At 40.8% G+C, this 19907-nt stretch overlaps 1 protein-coding gene across 1 annotated transcript in view; it reads right to left on the minus strand.

Annotated features, from left to right (window-relative positions):
- Positions 1 to 19907, minus strand: part of CLCN2 (chloride voltage-gated channel 2) — a 385429-nt gene that overhangs the window by 211121 nt on the left and 154401 nt on the right. Inside the window, exon 2 of the mRNA XM_053710346.1 lies at positions 6575 to 6731. Within this exon, the coding sequence (XP_053566321.1) occupies positions 6575 to 6731 (157 nt within the window). The remainder of the gene's footprint in view (positions 1 to 6574; positions 6732 to 19907) is intronic.

The raw sequence follows: 19907 nt of genomic DNA on the forward strand, positions 1-19907 counted from the left end.
AGGGAACCCTTGTTGACGGAGATAGAGAACTCTTTTCCACGTTCACTTTCCATCCGTGAGATCTGAGAAAGGCCAGGACGATGTCCGTGTGAGCCTTTGCTTGAGGAAGGGACGACGCTTGAATCAGAATGTCGTCCAAGTAAGGTACTACAGCAATGCCCCTTGGTCTTAGCACAGCTAGAAGGGACCCTAGTACCTTTGTGAAAATCCTTGGAGCAGTGGCTAATCCGAAAGGAAGCGCCACGAACTGGTAATGCTTGTCCAGGAATGCGAACCTTAGGAACCGATGATGTTCCTTGTGGATAGGAATATGTAGATACGCATCCTTTAAATCCACCGTGGTCATGAATTGACCTTCCTGGATGGAAGGAAGAATTGTTCGAATGGTTTCCATTTTGAACGATGGAACCTTGAGAAACTTGTTTAAGATCTTGAGATCTAAGATTGGTCTGAACGTTCCCTCTTTTTTGGGAACTATGAACAGATTGGAGTAGAACCCCATCCCTTGTTCTCCTAATGGAACAGGATGAATCACTCCCATTTTTAACAGGTCTTCTACACAACGTAAGAATGCCTGTCTTTTTATGTGGTCTGAAGACAACTGAGACCTGTGGAACCTCCCCCTTGGGGGAAGCCCCTTGAATTCCAGAAGATAACCTTGGGAGACTATTTCTAGCGCCCAAGGATCCAGAACATCTCTTGCCCAAGCCCGAGCGAAGAGAGAGAGTCTGCCCCCCACCAGATCCGGTCCCGGATCGGGGGCCAACATTTCATGCTGTCTTGGTAGCAGTGGCAGGTTTCTTGGCCTGCTTTCCCTTGTTCCAGCCTTGCATTGGTCTCCAAGCTGGCTTGGCTTGAGAAGTATTACCCTCTTGCTTAGAGGACGTAGCACTTTGGGCTGGTCCGTTTCTACGAAAGGGACGAAAATTAGGTTTATTTTTGGCCTTGAAAGGCCGATCCTGAGGAAGGGCGTGGCCCTTACCCCCAGTGATATCAGAGATAATCTCTTTCAAGTCAGGGCCAAACAGCGTTTTCCCCTTGAAAGGAATGTTAAGTAGCTTGTTCTTGGAAGACGCATCAGCTGACCAAGATTTCAACCAAAGCGCTCTGCGCGCCACAATAGCAAACCCAGAATTCTTAGCCGCTAACCTAGCCAATTGCAAAGTGGCGTCTAGGGTGAAAGAATTAGCCAATTTGAGAGCATTGATTCTGTCCATAATCTCCTCATAAGGAGGAGAATCACTATCGACCGCCTTTACCAGCTCATCAAACCAGAAACACGCGGCTGTAGCGACAGGGACAATGCATGAAATTGGTTGTAGAAGGTAACCCTGCTGAACAAACATCTTTTTAAGTAAACCTTCTAATTTTTTATCCATAGGATCTTTGAAAGCACAACTATCTTCTATGGGTATAGTGGTGCGTTTGTTTAAAGTGGAAACCGCTCCCTCGACCTTGGGGACTGTCTGCCATAAGTCCTTTCTGGGGTCGACCATAGGAAACAATTTTTTAAATATGGGGGGAGGGACGAAAGGAATACCGGGCCTTTCCCATTCTTTATTTACAATGTCCGCCACCCGCTTGGGTATAGGAAAAGCTTCTGGGAGCCCCGGGACCTCTAGGAACTTGTCCATTTTACATAGTTTCTCTGGGATGACCAACTTGTCACAATCATCCAGAGTGGATAATACCTCCTTAAGCAGGATGCGGAGATGTTCCAACTTAAATTTAAACGTAATCACATCAGGTTCAGCTTGTTGAGAAATGTTCCCTGAATCAGTAATTTCTCCCTCAGACAAAACCTCCCTGGCCCCATCAGACTGGTTTAGGGGCCCTTCAGAACCATTATTATCAGCGTCGTCATGCTCTTCAGTATCTAAAACAGAGCAGTCGCGCTTACGCTGATAAGTGTGCATTTTGGCTAAAATGTTTTTGACAGAATTATCCATTACAGCCGTTAATTGTTGCATAGTAAGGAGTATTGGCGCGCTAGATGTACTAGGGGCCTCCTGAGTGGGCAAGACTCGTGTAGACGAAGGAGGGAATGATGCAGTACCATGCTTACTCCCCTCACTTGAGGAATCATCTTGGGCATCATTGTCATTGTCACATAAATCACATTTATTTAAATGAGAAGGAACTCTGGCTTCCCCACATTCAGAACACAGTCTATCTGGTAGTTCAGACATGTTAAACAGGCATAAACTTGATAACAAAGTACAAAAAACGTTTTAAAATAAAACCGTTACTGTCACTTTAAATTTTAAACTGAACACACTTTATTACTGCAATTGCGAAAAAATATGAAGGAATTGTTCAAAATTCACCAAAATTTCACCACAGTGTCTTAAAGCCTTAAAAGTATTGCACACCAAATTTGGAAGCTTTAACCCTTAAAATAACGGAACCGGAGCCGTTTTTAACTTTAACCCCTTTACAGTCCCTGGTATCTGCTTTGCTGAGACCCAACCAAGCCCAAAGGGGAATACGATACCAAATGACGCCTTCAGAAAGTCTTTTCTGTGTATCAGAGCTCCTCACACATGCGACTGCATGTCATGCCTCTCAAAAACAAGTGCGCAACACCGGCGCGAAAATGAGGCTCTGCCTATGATTTGGGAAAGCCCCTAAAGAGAAAGGTGTCTAAAAAAGTGCCTGCCGATATAATCTTATCAAAATACCCAGATTAAATGATTCCTCAAGGCTAAATATGTGTTAATAATGAATCGATTTAGCCCAGAAAAAGTCTACAGTCTTAATAAGCCCTTGTGAAGCCCTTATTTACAATCTTAATAAACATGGCTTACCGGATCCCATAGGGAAAATGACAGCTTCCAGCATTACATCGTCTTGTTAGAATGTGTCATACCTCAAGCAGCAAGAGACTGCTCACTGTTCCCCCAACTGAAGTTAATTCCTCTCAACAGTCCTGTGTGGAACAGCCATGGATTTTAGTAACGGTTGCTAAAATCATTTTCCTCATACAAACAGAAATCTTCATCTCTTTTCTGTTTCTGAGTAAATAGTACATACCAGCACTATTTTAAAATAACAAACTCTTGATTGAATAATAAAAACTACAGTTAAACACTAAAAAACTCTAAGCCATCTCCGTGGAGATGTTGCCTGTACAACGGCAAAGAGAATGACTGGGGTAGGCGGAGCCTAGGAGGGATCATGTGACCAGCTTTGCTGGGCTCTTTGCCATTTCCTGTTGGGGAAGAGAATATCCCACAAGTAAGGATGACGCCGTGGACCGGACACACCTATGTTGGAGAAATAGCTACAATGTAACTATTAGTTATATTGTAGCTAGCTTAGGGTTTATTTTATAGGTAAGTATTTAGTTTTAAATAGGAATAATTTATTTAATTATAGGAATATTTATTTAGATTAATTTAAATAATATTTAAGTTAGGGGGGTGTTAGGGTTAGACTTAGGTTTAGGGTTTAATAGATATAATTTAGGTGGCGGCGGTGTAGGGTGGCAGATTAGGGGTTAATAAATGTAATGTAGGTGGCGGTGGGCTTCGGAAGCGGCGGTTTAGGGGTTAAAAATTTTATTTAGTTGCGGCGGGGTCCGGGATCGGCAGGATAGGGGTTAATAACTTTATGTAGGTGGCGGCGGTATAGGGGGCGGCCGATTACGGGTTAATAGGTATAATGTAGGTGGCGGCGGGGTCAGAGAGCGGCGGTTTAGGGTTTAATATATTTATTATAGTTGCGGTGGGGTCCGGGAGCAACGGTTTAGGGGTTCATATATTTATTTATTTGCGGGGGGTCCGGGAGTGGCGGTATAGTGGGGTAAAACAGTTAGTATAGTGTGGGTGCTTAGTGACAGGCTAGCAAGAAAGCTGCGAATAAGCCGATGACCAGCGAGATCTATGACTGTCAGTTAACAACAGTCCGCTGCTCATCGCACCGTACTTGGTGCACAGCTTTTTGACAGCTTTCTTGATAAATTTGGCGAACGTATTCAGGTCCGCGGCGGCGATGTTAGGCGTATTGGGGCCAGCGAATGCTAAAAAGTAGACGGCTTGATAAGTAGGGGCCTAAGTGCTATTGCATTGTCTCATTATCTTGCATTTGTTGATTATGCAAATCTACTGTGTTGACTGGTCCTTTAAGCTAATTAAAATAATCAGCAAAAATCATTTTGAATAACTATATACTACACTTACATAGGTAAGGGAAGTGATTAATTTAAATTAAATGAATGTTAAATACAGTAGACATGCATAATCAACATCAAATGTATACTGAAAAGACAATGCAATAGCACTTTCTCTGAATTTCAAATGAGCAGTAGATTGTTTGACAACTTTCAGTTTTCTAACATTTCCCTGTCCCCCTGTATCATGTGACAGCCATCAGCTAATCACAAACTGAAATATGTAAACACTTTAAACTCTTGCACATGATTAGTATTAAAGTAAAGATTTTTTTTTTTTTTTTTTTTATAAACTGCATACTCTGTCTGAATCATAAAAGATTAATTCAGATCAAACTGTACCTTTAACACTTACATATAGACAGGCTGTATATGATTTTGTGAGTCTAGTTACATTCAAATGATTAAATCTGAATCATTTTACAGAAATATCATTACTAATAACACTTCATTTTGCTTATGTGTTAACATGACCCTGCATCTGCAGAAGAATTCTCAGAACTCTTCAGAACACACTGAACTACTATTTACCAAATGAAACAAAAAAAACAAACACAAAGAATGTTCATTTTCTATGTTTCCTATTGAATTTCAGTTATTTTATGTTTATTTGCAACAGTTTCCTTTGACCCAGATTCTGTATTGATCTCTAGATTTTTGTAAATTTCTCTGCTGAATAGCTGGAAGTGCTAAGAGAATACCCAGTGCACATAGAGCAAATTACACTTCATCCTGAGTACTAATCTAACAGAATTCTTTTTGCACTTTGTGAGACACCACTGACTCTTTAGATGCACACATACTCTTGAATACTCCTGAAAATCTCTCTATACTCCCATATTTCTTCAGATGCAAACATTTTCTTGCATACTCCTGTGAGCCCCTCTATACTACTGTATGTCATCAGATACAAACATACTCTTGCATAAACCTGTAAAACCCTCTATACTACTGTATGTCCACAGATGCAAACATACTCTTGCATACTCATGTAAACCCCTCTATACTCCCATATATCTTAAAATGCACATATACTATTGCACAATTCTGTTATCGCCTGTATATTCCTTTATGTCTTCAGATGCACACATACTATTGCATACTCCTGTAATCTTCTGTATATTCCTCTATGTCATCAGATGCACACATACTATTGCATACTCCTGTAATCTTCTGTATATTCCTCAATGTCGTCAGATGCACACATACTATTGCACACTCCTGTAATCTCCTGTATATTCCTCTATGTCGTCAGATGCACACATACTATTGCACAATTCTGTAATCTCCTGTACATTCCTCTGTGTCGTCAGATGCACACATATTATTGCATACTCCTGTAATCTGTATATTCCTCTATGTCTTCAGATGCACGCATACTATTGCATACTACTGTAATCTCCTGTATATTCCTCTATGTCGTCAGATGCACACATACTAATGCATACTCCTGTAATCTGTATATTCCTCTATGTCGTCAGATGCACACATACTAATGCATACTCCTGTAATCTTCTGTATATTCCTCTATGTCGTCAGATGCACACATACTATTGCATACTCCTGTAATCTCTTGTATATTCCTCTATGTCGTCAGATGCACACATACTATTGCATACTCCTGTAATCTCCTGTATATTCCTCTATGTCGTCAGATGCACACATACTATTGCATACTCCTGTAATCTCCTGTATATTCCTCTATGTCGTCAGATGCACACATACTATTGCATACTCCTGTAATCTCCTGTATATTCCTCTATGTTGTCAGATGCACACATACTATTGCACAATCCTGTAAGCTCCTGTATATTCCTCTATTTCGTCAGATGCACACATACTATTGCATACTCCTGTAATCTCCTATATATTCCTCTATGTCGTCAGAGGCACACATACTATTGCACAATCCTGTAATCTCCTGTATATTCCTCTATTTCGTCAGATGCACACATACTATTGCATACTCCTGTAATCTCCTATATATTCCTCTATGTCGTCAGATGCACACATACTATTGCACAATGCTGTAATCTCCTGTATATTCCTCTATCTCATCAGATGCACACATACTATTGCAAAATCCTGTAATCTGTATATTCCTCTATGTCTTCAGATGCACACATACTATTGCAAAATCCTGTAATCTGTATATTCCTCTATGTCTTCAGATGCACACATACTATTGCAAAATCCTGTAATCTGTATATTCCTCTATGTCTTCAGATGCACACATACTATTGCAAAATCCTGTAATCTGTATATTCCTCTATGTCTTCAGATGCACACATACTATTGCAAAATCCTGTAATCTGTATATTCCTCTATGTCTTCAGATGCACACATACTATTGCAAAATCCTGTAATCTGTATATTCCTCTATGTCTTCAGATGCACACATACTTTTGCACTTGGTACATCGGCTCTCATCATATTCCCTTAGCTCTGCTACTCGTGGTTTCTCCTCAGGACTAGGTTTTTCCAGGCCTCTCTCGAGCCGTATTCGAGCTGCTTCCTCTTTGGCATAAACTCCAAGGTCCTGGGTATACCGACCATACATCTGAGAAAAGATATACAGGTCACATATATATTTTGTAGACAGTGCAGCATATTGATTAGTGTGTATGAAGGCTGCTTACACATGAATATACAGGGTGGTGCACAGAAAAACAACAGGGCATTAAATACAGAGACCTAGATCCTATGCAAGTTGCTATTGGCAGAGACAGAGCCACATCACTGACACAGACCTGGTGCTATCAATAGAGGTGGATCAGCCGTCATAGTGGAGCCACTCAAAAGCTAAGCACCTCAAGCATAGCAGCAACAGCAGCTTCAAAGTAACAGCACCACTTTTTATTATAACTGCCCCTTTTTTACTTTTGTAACCCAACAATGGTCCTGCAGACCTTTTTTTGAGTGACAAAGTAAGTTGTGCATCTGCTTCATATAGTCAAACAACTATTTTAAGAAGAAGAAAAACTAAATTTATGCTTACCTGATAAATTCTTTTCTTTCTAATAATGATGATCCATAGGGCTCCGTAACCTATAGGATATATTTCCCGCCACTAGGAGGAGGTCAAGAACCCACACAAGAGCTTAAAATTCCTCCCACCTCTATTCAGTTCAATTTATAGCCGAGCAGAGAATAGGAAACATATAGGTAGGAAAGACAAAGCAGGATCTGTAAAAATTTAAACGGGTGGTGCCTATGGCCCATCATTATTCCGAAAAAAATAATCAGCTAAGCATACATTTCATTTTCTTTAGTAAAATAATTATGGTCCATAGGGCTCCATAATATTTGGGATTAATACCCCAACAGATGCTCTATGCTACAGAAAGGGTGGGACAATTTTTCTGGCAGTTGCTATTTAGCCGACACCGCAGCCTGCGAGAATTTTCTGCCAAAAGCTGCTTACAAAGAAGCAAAAACATCAAAGTGATAACATTTGGAAAAGGTATGCAGAGAAGACCATGTTGCAGCTTTGCAAATCTGCTCCAAAGATGCATAATTTTTAAAAGCCCACAAAGTTGCAACTGCTCTTGTAGAATGAGGTGACTTTCCTGCCACCAAGTAAGTGTTGTGAATCACTTGTTTGAGCCAAGAAGTCAATGCTACCTTAGTAGCCTTAAGCCCCTTATGAGTCCCAGAGTAGAGATCAAACAAACTAGAAGATTTTCACAATTATTTAGTACCTTGAAGATAGAAATTCAAAGCTCTAACTACATCAAGATTATGCAAAAGTCGCTCCTTAAAGTTAGCAGGGTTTTTAATAGGTGTGGGTAGGTATTGAGGGTAGGGGTCAGGAAAATCTAAAGGAGGATATAGCCAAAAAAAAGTATTTATCATGGGGATGGGAAAGTGGAAAGGATGGATTTACCCATGAGGGATATTGTAGGACTGGTGTTTGTTTTAAGATAGGTTATATTAGGGATTCAATGATCGATATAGTGGTATTGCATTGGGTGCAGGGTTAAGGATAAAGTTAATTGTACCCTGACAGGGTCAAGGGTAGGTGCACTTGGACAGGACAGCTTCAAGTTTGTCTGGCAAGTAGTTTAAGGTAGGGGGGGCAGGTATGGTTTAACTTTTATACATAGTGAGTGGGTGGTTCTAGTTAGTGTTAAAATGTATATATGTAATATAGGTATCACTGTAACAGTGTTCCAGGCCAAAAGTCTATGACAGCCTAGAGGCTTATATTGGACCATGTGTTTTTCATAGAATAGCTGTTTGAGTCTGAATAGGTTTCTAAAATGGAGCAACTATATTTTTTTCATAGCAATTGCATTATAGCTTCTCACATATAATTTAGGGTAGAGTATTCAAAAAAACATAATTTATGCTTACCTGATAAATTTATTTCTCTTGTAGTGTATCCAGTCCACGGATCATCCATTACTTGTGGGATATTCTCCTTCCCAACAGGAAGTTGCAAGAGAATCACCCACAGCAGAGCTGCTATATAGCTCCTCCCCTCACTGCCATATCCAGTCATTCAACCGAAACAAGCCGAGAAAGGAGAAACCATAGGGTGCAGTGGTGACTGTAGTTTAATTAAAATTTAGACCTGCCTGAAAAGGACAGGGCGGGCCGTGGACTGGATACACTACAAGAGAAAATTTTTTATCAGGTAAGCATAAATTAGGTTTTCTCTTGTTCAGTGTATCCAGTCCACGGATCATCCATTACTTGTGGGATACCAATATCAAAGCTAAAGTACACGGATGATGGGAGGGACAAGGCAGGAACTTAAACGGAAGGAACCACTGCCTGTAGAACCTTTCTCCCAAAAACAGCCTCCGAAGAAGCAAAAGTATCAAATTTGTAAAATTTGGAAAAAGTATGAAGGGAAGACCAAGTTGCAGCCTTGCAAATCTGTTCAACAGAGGCCTCATTTTTAAAGGCCCAGGTAGAAGCCACAGCTCTAGTAGAATGAGCTGTAATCCTTTCAGGAGGCTGCTGTCCAGCAGTCTCATAGGCTAAACGGATTATACTCCGAAGCCAAAAAGAAAGAGAGGTTGCCGAGGCCTTCTGACCTCTCCTCTGTCCAGAGTAAACAACAAACAGGTTAGATGTTTGGCGAAAATCTTTAGTAGCCTGTAAGTAAAACTTCAAGGCACGGACTACGTCTAGATTATGCAAAAGACAATCCTTCTTTGAAGAAGGATTAGGACATAATGATGGAACAATCTCTTGATTGATATTCTTGTTAGAAACCACCTTAGGTAAAAACCCAGGTTTTGTACGCAGAACAACTTTATCTGAAGGAAAGATCAGATAAGGAGAATCACAATGTAAGGCAGATAACTCCGAGACTCTTCGAGCCGAGGAAATAGCCATCAGAAAAAAAACTTTCCATGAAAGAAGTTTGATATCAATAGAATGAAGGGGTTCAAACGGAACCCCTTGAAGAACTTTAAGAACCAAGTTTAAGCTCCATGGAGGAGCAACAGGTTTAAACACAGGCTTAATTCTAACTAAAGCCTGACAAAATGCCTGAACGTCTGGAACTTCTGCCAGACGCTTGTGTAAAAGAATAGACAGAGCAGAAATCTGTCCCTTTAAAGAACTAGCTGATAATCCTTTGTCCAAACCCTCTTGGAGGAAGGACAATATCCTAGGAATCCTAACCCTACTCCATGAGTAATTCTTGGATTCACACCAATGAAGATATTTACGCCATATCTTGTGGTAAATTTTCCTGGTGACAGGCTTTCGTGCCTGTATTAAGGTATCAATTACTGACTCGGAGAAGCCACGCTTTGATAGGATCAAGCGTTCAACCTCCATGCAGTCAGTCTCAGAGAAAGTAGATTCGGATGATTGAAAGGACCTTGTATTAGAAGGTCTTGTCTCAGAGGCAGAGTCCATGGTGGAAAGGATGACATGTCCACTAGGTCTGCATACCAGGTCCTGCGTGGCCACGCAGGCGCTATCAATATCACCGATGCTCTTTCCTGTTTGATTTTGGCAATCAGACGAGGGAGCAGAGGAAACGGTGGAAACACATAAGCCAGGTTGAAGAACCAAGGCGCTGCTAGAGCATCTATCAGTGCCGCTTCTGGGTCCCTGGACCCGTAACAAGGAAGCTTGGCGTTCTGGCGAGACGCCATGAGATCCAATTCTGGTTTGCCCCAACGGAGAACCAATTGAGCAAACACCTCCGGATGGAGTTCCCATTCCCCTGGATGAAAAGTCTGATGACTTAGAAAATCCGCCTCCCAGTTCTCTACACCTAGGATATGGATCGCTGACAGGTGGCAAGAGTGAGTCTCTGCCCAGCGAATTATCTTGGAGACTTCTGACATCGCTAGGGAACTCCTGGTTCCCCCTTGATGGTTGATGTAAGCCACAGTCGTGATGTTGTCCGACTGAAATCTGATGAACCTCAGTGTTGCTAGCTGAGGCCAAGCCAGAAGAGCATTGAATATTGCTCTTAACTCCAGAATATTTATTGTGAGGAGTTTCTCCTCCTGAGTCCATGAACCCTGAGCCTTCAGGGAGTTCCAGACTGCACCCCAACCTAGAAGGCTGGCATCTGTTGTTACAATTGTCCAATCTGGTCTGCGAAAGGTCATACCCTTGGACAGATGGGCCCGAGATAACCACCAGAGAAGAGAATCTCTGGTTTCCTGATCCAAATTTAGTAGAGGGGACAAATCTGTGTAATCCCCATTCCACTGACTGAGCATGCATAATTGCAGCGGTCTGAGATGCAAGCGCGCAAATGGCACTATGTCCATCGCTGCTACCATTAAGCCGATTACTTCCATGCACTGAGCCACTGTGGGGCGCGGAATGGAGTGAAGAACACGGCAAGCATTTAGAAGTTTTGATAACCTGGACTCCGTCAGGTAAATTTTCATTTCTACAGAATCTATTAGAGTCCCTAGGAAGGAAACCCTTGTGAGAGGAGATAGAGAACTCTTTTCTTCGTTCACTTTCCACCCATGCGACCTCAGGAATGCCAGAACTATCTCTGTATGAGATTTGGCAATTTGAAAGCTTGACGCCTGTATCAGGATATCGTCCAGGTAAGGAGCCACTGCTATGCCTCGCGGTCTTAGGACCGCCAGAAGTGAGCCCAGAACCTTTGTAAAAATTCTTGGGGCTGTAGCCAACCCGAATGGAAGAGCTACAAATTGGTAATGCCTGTCTAGAAAGGCAAACCTCAGGAACTGATGATGATTCTTGTGAATCGGAATGTGAAGGTAGGCATCCTTTAAGTCCACTGTGGTCATGTACTGACCCTCTTGGATCATGGGTAAAATGGTTCGAATAGTTTCCATCTTGAATGACGGAACTCTGAGGAATTTGTTTAGGATCTTTAAATCCAAAATTGGTCTTAAGGTTCCCTCCTTTTTTGGGAACCACAAACAGATTTGAATAAAACCCCTGTCCTTGTTCCGTCCGCGGAACTGGATGGATCACTCCCATTACAAGGAGATCTTGTACGCAGCTTAGGAATGCCTCTTCCTTTATCTGGTTTGCAGAAAATCTTGAAAGGTGAAATCTCCCTTGTGGAGGAGAAGCTTTGAAGTCCAGAAGATATCCCTGAGATATGATCTCTAACGCCCAGGGATCCTGAACATCTCTTGCCCACGCCTGGGCGAAGAGAGAGAGTCTGCCCCCTACTAGATCCGTTGTCGGATAGGGGGCCGCTCCTTCATGCTGTCTTAGAGGCAGCAGCAGGCTTTCTGGCCTGCTTGCCCTTGTTCCAGGACTGGTTAGGTTTCCAGGCCTGCTTGGATTGAGCAAAAGTTCCCTCTTGTTTTGAAGCAGAGTAAGTTGATGCTGCACCTGCCTTGAAATTTCGAAAGGCACGAAAATTAGACTGTTTGGCCTTTGATTTGGCCCTGTCCTGAGGAAGGGTATGACCCTTACCTCCAGTAATGTCAGCAATAATTTCTTTCAAACCAGGCCCGAATAAGGTCTGCCCCTGGAAAGGAATGTTGAGTAATTTAGACTTTGAAGTCACATCAGCTGACCAGGATTTGAGCCATAGCGCCCTACGTGCCTGGATGGCGAATCCGGAATTCTTAGCCGTTAGTTTAGTCAAATGAACAATGGCATCAGAAACAAATAAGTTAGCTAGCTTAAGAGTTCTAAGCTTGTCAACAATTTCAGTCAATGGAGCTGTATGGATGGCCTCTTCCAGGGCCTCAAACCAGAATGCCGCCGCAGCAGTGACAGGCGCAATGCATGCAAGGGGCTGTAAAATAAAACCTTGTTGAATAAACATTTTCTTAAGGTAACCCTCTAATTTTTTATCCATTGGATCTGAAAAAGCACAACTGTCCTCAACCGGGATAGTGGTACGCTTTGCTAAAGTAGAAACTGCTCCCTCCACCTTAGGGACAGTCTGCCATAAGTCCCGTGTAGTGGCATCTATTGGAAACATTTTTCTAAATATAGGAGGTGGGGAAAAGGGCACACCGGGCCTATCCCACTCCTTACTAATAATTTCTGTAAGCCTTTTAGGTATTGGAAAAACATCAGTACTCACTGGCACTGCATAGTATTTATCCAGCCTACACAATTTCTCTGGCACTGCAATTGTGTCACAGTCATTCAGAGCAGCTAATACCTCCCCAAGCAATACACAGAGGTTCTCAAGCTTAAATTTAAAATTAGAAATCTCTGAATCAGGTCTCCCCGATTCAGAGACGTCACCCACAGACTGAAGCTCTCCGTCCTCAGGTTCTGCATATTGTGACGCAGTATCAGACATGGCTCTTACAGCATCTACGCGCTCTGTATCTCGTCTAACCCCAGAGCTATCGCGCTTGCCTCTCAATTCAGGCAATCTGGATAATACCTCTGACAGGGTATTATTCATGATTGCAGCCATGTCCTGCAAAGTAATCGCTATGGGCGTCCCTGATGTACTTGGCGCCATATTAGCGTGCGTCCCTTGAGCGGGAGGCGAAGGGTCCGACACGTGGGGAGAGTTAGTCGGCATAACTTCTCCTCGACAGACCCCTCTGGTGACAATTGTTTTATAGATAAAGACTGATCTTTACTGTTTAAGGTGAAATCAATACATTTAGTACACATTCTCCTATGGGGCTCCACCATGGCTTTTAAACATAATGAACAAGAATCCTCTGTTTCAGACATGTTTGTACAGACTAGCAATGAGACTAGCAAGCTTGGAAAACACTTTAAAGCAAGTTAACAAGCAATATAAAAAACGTTACTGTGCCTTTAAGAGAAACAAATTTTGACAAAATTTGAAATAACAGTGAAAAAAGACAGTTACACTAACAAAATTTTTACAGCGTATGTAACAAGTCAGCAGAGCATTGCACCCACTTGCAAATGGATGATTAACCCCTTAATAACAAAAACAGAATAATAAATGACAAAAACGTTTTTTAAACACAGTCACAACTGCCACAGTCTACTGTGATTGTTACCCTCCTCAAACACGACTTTGAAGCCTTTTGAGCCCTTCATAGATGTCCTGTATCATGCAGAGGGAAGCTGAATGTCTCTGTCAGTATTTTTATCTGCACTGAAAAGCACTAAAATAGGCCCTTCCCACTCATATTGCAACAGTGGAAAGCTTCAGGAAACTGTTTCTAGGCAAAAATCAAGCCAGCCATGTGGAAAAAAACTAGGCCCCAATAAGTTTTGTCACCAAACATATATAAAAACGATTAACATGCCAGCAAATGTTTTATATTACACTTAATAAGCCTGATACCAGTCACTATCACTGCATTTAAGGCTTAACTTACATTAATCCGGTATCAGCAGCATTTTTCTAGCAAATTCCATCCCTAGAAATATATTAACTGCACATACCATATTGCAGGAAAACCTGCACGCCATTCCCCCTCTGAAGTTACCTCACTCCTCAGAATATGTGAGAACGGCAGTGGATCTTAGTTACTTCTGCTAAGATCATAGAAATCACAGGCAGATTCTTCTTCTAATGCTGCCTGAGATGAAACAGTACACTCCGGTACCATTTAAAAATAGCAAACTTTTGATTGAAGTTAAAAAACTAACTATAATACACCACTCTCCTCTTACTACGTCCATCTTTGTTGAGAGTTGCAAGAGAATGACTGGATATGGCAGTGAGGGGAGGAGCTATATAGCAGCTCTGCTGTGGGTGATCCTCTTGCAACTTCCTGTTGGGAAGGAGAATATCCCACAAGTAATGGATGATCCGTGGACTGGATACACTTAACAAGAGAAAAGAGAATACTGCCAGTATACACAGCAGAAAATACACAAAACTGTACACAGGAATCACTATTATGATAATTTATTATAGGGATTGTCAAGCTGATATCAAACGTAAGAACCAGCTAGGAAATTCTAAGAGCTGTGGGATTTGTCAAGCTCTGATTTATTTATAGTCCCAACATATTCCACAATGCAATTGTTATTAGACTTAAAGGGACATAAAAGATGGGCAATAATAAAATGTTCTAATGTGTTAGGGAATTGTATTATTGCACTATTGTTAACATAGAGGGGGGTAGTTATCAAGCCGTCAACCTCAAATACGCTGGAATTCCGCAGCGTATTTGTGGCGAGGCTGATTCACCTTAGATATCAAAGGCTACAGACCGGCAAAAGTAGAATTTTGTGACGTAAACTTCGATCCGCCGGACTCAGTCCGACACAGATCGATTCTTACGTCACTACAGATGTTCCGCACACAAGTGCGGCACAATCTGACTACTTTTGCTAGTTATCAAAAAACTAGCAGGTACGCTCGGCACTTTTCCGGCCCAGCGTACCTGGTTTTCAAACCGCCACCCTGGAGGCGGCGGATCCCATAGGAATCAATGGGAGTCTGACCATAGCGAAAGTACAAGTTCGCTGCTGCCAGACATCCCATTGATTCCTATGGGAGCTGTCTACACCTAACACCCTAACATGTACCCCGAGTCTAAACACCACTAATCTGTCCCCCCTACACCGCCGCAACTAAATAAAGTTATTACCCCCTAAACCTCCGCTCCCGAAGCCCACCGACACTATAATAAATATGTTAACCCCTAAACCGCCGCTCCCGGAGCCCACCGCAAGCTACTCTATACATATTAACCCCTAAACCGCCGCTCCCGGAGCCCACCGCCACCTACATTATACCTAGCAACCCCTATCCTGCCCCCCCTATACCGCCGCCCTCTATAATAAATTTATTAACCCCTATCCTGCCCCCCCTACACCGTCGCCACCTATAATAAATTTATTAACCCCTATCCTGCCTCCCACTACGCCGCCGCCACTGTAATAAAATTATTAACCCCTAAACCTAAGTCTAACACTAACCCTAACACCCCCCTAACTTAAATATTAATTAAATAAATCTAAATAATATTTATCTTATTAACTAAGTTAATCCTATTTAAAACTAAATACTTACCTATAAAATAAACCCTAATATAGCTACAATATAAATAATAATTATATTGTAGCTATCTTGGGATTTATTTTTATTTTACAGGTACCTTTCAATTTATTCTAACTAGGTACAATAGCTATTAAATAGTTATTAACTATTTAATAGCTACCTAGCTAAAATAAAGAGAAATTAACCAGTAAAATAAACACTAACCTAAGTTACAATTACACCTAACACTACACTATACTTTAATAAATTATTCCTATTTAAAATAAATACTTACCTGTAAAATAAACCCTAAGATAGCTACAATATAATTAATAATTACATTGTAGCTATCTTAGGATTTATATTTATTTTACAGGTAACTTTGTATTTATTTTAGCTAGTTAGAATAGTTATTAAATAGTTATTAACTATTTAATAACTACCTAGCTAAAAGAAATACAAAATTACCTGTAAAATAAATCCTAACCTAAGTTACAATTAAACCTAACACTACACTATAATTACATTAATTAAATAAATTAACTACAAATAACTACAATTAAATACAATTACATAAACTAACTAAAGTACAAAAAATAAAAAAAGCTAAGTTACAAAAAATAAAAAAAATAAGTTACAAACATTTAAAAAAATATTACAACAATTTTAAGCTACTTACACCTAATCTAAGCCCCCTAATAAAATAACAAACCCCCCCAAAATAAAAAAATTCCCTACCCTATTCTACATTAAAAAAGTTCAAAGCTCTTTTACCTTACCAGCCCTTAAAAGGGCCTTTTGTGGGGGCATGCCCCAAAGAATTCAGCTCTTTTGCCTGTAAAAGAAAAATACAACCCCCCCAACATTAAAACCCACCACCCACATACCCCTAATCTAACCCAAACCCCCCTTAAAATAACCTAACACTAATCCCCTGAAGATCATCCTACCTTTAGTCGTCTTCACTCAGCCGAGCCACCGATGGAACTGAAGAGGACATCCGGAGCGGCAGAAATGATCATCCAAGGGCCGCTGAAGAAATCTTCCATCCGATGAAGTGATCCTCCAAGCGGCGCTTAAGAAATCTTCCATCCGGGCGAGGTCATCTTCCAAGAGGCGCTGAAGGTAGGAAAAATCTGATTGGCTGATTGAATCAGCCAATCAGATTCAAGTTCAATCCGATTGGCTGATCGGAACAGCCAATAGAATGCGAGCTCAATCTGATTGGCTGATTGGACCAGCCAATCGGATTGAACTTGAATCTGATTGGCTGATTCAATCAGATTTTTCCTACCTTAATTCCGATTGGCTGATAGAATCCTATCAGCCAATCGGAATTGAAGGGACGCCATCTTGGATGACGTCCCTTAAAGGAGCCTTCATTCGTCGGTAGTCCGTCGGGAAAGAAGGATGTTCCACGTCGGCGGGATGAAGATTCAAGACCCGGCTTGAAAGATGACCTCGCCCGGATAGAAGACTTCTTCAGCGCCTCTTGGAAGATGACCTCGCCCGGATGGAAGATTTCTTCAGCGCCGCTTGGAGGATCACTTCATTGGATGGAAGATTTCTTCAGCGCCCCTTGGATGATCATTTCTGCCGCTCCGGATGTCCTCTTCAGTTCCATCGGTGGCTCGGCTGAGTGAAGACGACTAAAGGTAGGATGATCTTCAGGGGATTAGTGTTAGGTTATTTTAAGGGGGGTTTGGGTTAGATTAGGGGTATGTGGGTGGTGGGTTTTAATGTTGGGGGGGGTTGTATTTTTCTTTTACAGGAAAAAGAGCTGAATTCTTTGGGGCATGCCCCCACAAAAGGGCCCTTTTAAGGGCTGGTAAGGTAAAAGAGCTTTGAACTTTTTTAATGTAGAATAGGGTAGGGCATTTTTTTATTTTGGGGGGGTTTGTTATTTTATTAGGGGGCTTAGATTAGGTGTAAGTAGCTTAAAATTGTTGTAATATTTTTTTAAATGTTTGTAACTTATTTTTTTTATTTTTTGTAACTTAGCTTTTTTTATTTTTTGTACTTTAGTTAGTTTATGTAATTGTATTTAATTGTAGTTATTTGTAGTTAATTTATTTAATTAATGTAATGATAGTGTAGTGTTAGGTTTAATTGTAACTTAGGTTAGGATTTATTTTACAGGTAATTTTGTATTTCTTTTAGCTAGGTAGTTATTAAATAGTTAATAACTATTTAATAACTATTCTAACTAGCTAAAATAAATACAAAGTTACCTGTAAAATAAATATAAATCCTAAGATAGCTACAATATAATTATTAATTATATTGTAGCTATCTTAGGGTTTATTTTACAGGTAAGTATTTATTTTAAATAGGAATAATTTATTAAAGTATAGTGTAGTGTTAGGTGTAATTGTAACTTAGGTTAGTTTTTATTTTACAGGTTAATTTCTCTTTATTTTAGCTAGGTAGCTATTAAATAGTTAATAACTATTTAATAGCTATTGTACCTAGTTAAAATAAACTGAAAGGTACCTGTAAAATAAAAATAAATCCTAAGATAGCTACAATATAATTATTATTTATATTGTAGCTATATTAGGGTTTATTTTACAGGTAAGTATTTAGTTTTAAATAGGATTAACTTAGTTAATAAGAGAAATATTATTTAGATTTATTTAATTAATATTTAAGTTAGGGGGGTGTTAGGGTTAGTGTTAGACTTAGGTTTAGGGGTTAATAATTTTATTACAGTGGCGGCGCGTAGTGGGGGGCAGGATAGGGGTTAATAAATTTATTATAGGTGGCGACGGTGTAGGGGGGGCAGGATAGGGGTTAATAAATTTATTATAGGTGGCGACGGTGTAGGGGGGGCAGGATAGGGATTAATAAATGTAATATAGGTTGCGGCGGGTTCAGGGAGCGGCGGTTTAGGGGTTAAACTATTTATTTATTTGCGGCGAGGTGCGGGATCAGCAGGATAGGGGTTAATAACTTTATTATAGAGGGCGACGGTATAGGGGGGGCAGGATAGGGGTTACTAGGTATAATGTAGGTGGCAGCGGTGTCCGGGAGCGGCGGTTTTGGGGTTAATACATTTATAAGACTTGCGGCGGGGTCTAGGAGCGGCGGTTTAGGGGTTAGTAACTTTATTTAGTTGCGGGGGGCTCCGGTATAGGGGGTAGAACAGTGTAGTTTAGTGTGAGTGCTTAGTGACAGGCTAGCAAGAAAGCTGTCAAACAGCCGAAGAGCAGCGAGATCGGATGAGTGATAACTCTCACAGTCCGCTGCTCATCGTCCCGCGGCTTTTTGACAGCTTTACTTGATAACTTAGGCGAATTTTTTCAGGTCCGCGGTGGCGATGTGAGGCGAGCTTAGGCGGGCGTATTGGGCCGGCGAAGGCAGGAAAGTTGACACGTTGATAACTACCCCCCAGAATGTGCTTTAAAAATGAAAAGGTGTTAAAGAATAGTTAAAGTCAGCTTCATATTGTCAATGTACTACTAGTTCAAAGGTAAACATTGTCAAAGATCCAATCAAGAACAGTATATTTGTGTTGCTGCCAATTACTTGCCATGCTTTGGATTGGCAGTGCAATACCAACAAGGTTCTGACTTCATATATAGTTCTATTCAAGCAACAGTAAAATAAGAAAATGGACAAACACATTACAGCATTTTATAATTGCTCCTTTATGTCTCTTTAAAGGGACAGTCAACACCAGAATTTTTGTTGTTTGAAAAGATGGATAATCCCTTTATTACCCATTCCCCAGTTTTACAAAACCAACACTGTTATATAAATACACTTTTTACCTCTGCGACTAACTTGTATCTAAGCATCTTCTGACTGCCCCTAATCACATGACTTTTAGTTATTTTGGATATAGTTGCATTTTAGCCAATTAGTGCAGTGTCTTCCACTAGCCACTAGCGTGATCACAATGCTATCTATATGGCCTACATGAGCTTGCTCTCCCCTGCTGTGAAAAGTAAATAAAATAGAGGCGGCCTTCAAGGGCTTAGAAATTATCATATGTGCCTTCCTAGGTTTGCTTTCAACTAGAATACCAAGAGAACAAAGCAAAATTGTTGAGAAAAGTAAATTGGAAAGTTGTTTAAAATTGCATGCCCTATTTGAAAAATTAAAGTTTATTTTGGACTTGACTGTCCCTTTAAGACACAACACAATGAAACAGAAGACTGTCACCAGCGTGTTAAAAAATACAGAAGGGCTTGTCGTGATCTTAAGGAGATGATAGGGAAACTTCAATAAAAGGCACTAAAGCACAGTATAATAGTGTGCCTATTCAAAATCAAGTAATGATTTGCCTCAAAACTCACCTCAAGTGGTCCAGCTCATTTACGCAGCTATTTGACCACCGAGTGAAATGTAGCCGTAAAATATACG

Source organism: Bombina bombina, chromosome 4, assembly GCF_027579735.1.
Source record: "Bombina bombina isolate aBomBom1 chromosome 4, aBomBom1.pri, whole genome shotgun sequence".
Lineage (NCBI taxonomy): Eukaryota > Metazoa > Chordata > Amphibia > Anura > Bombinatoridae > Bombina > Bombina bombina.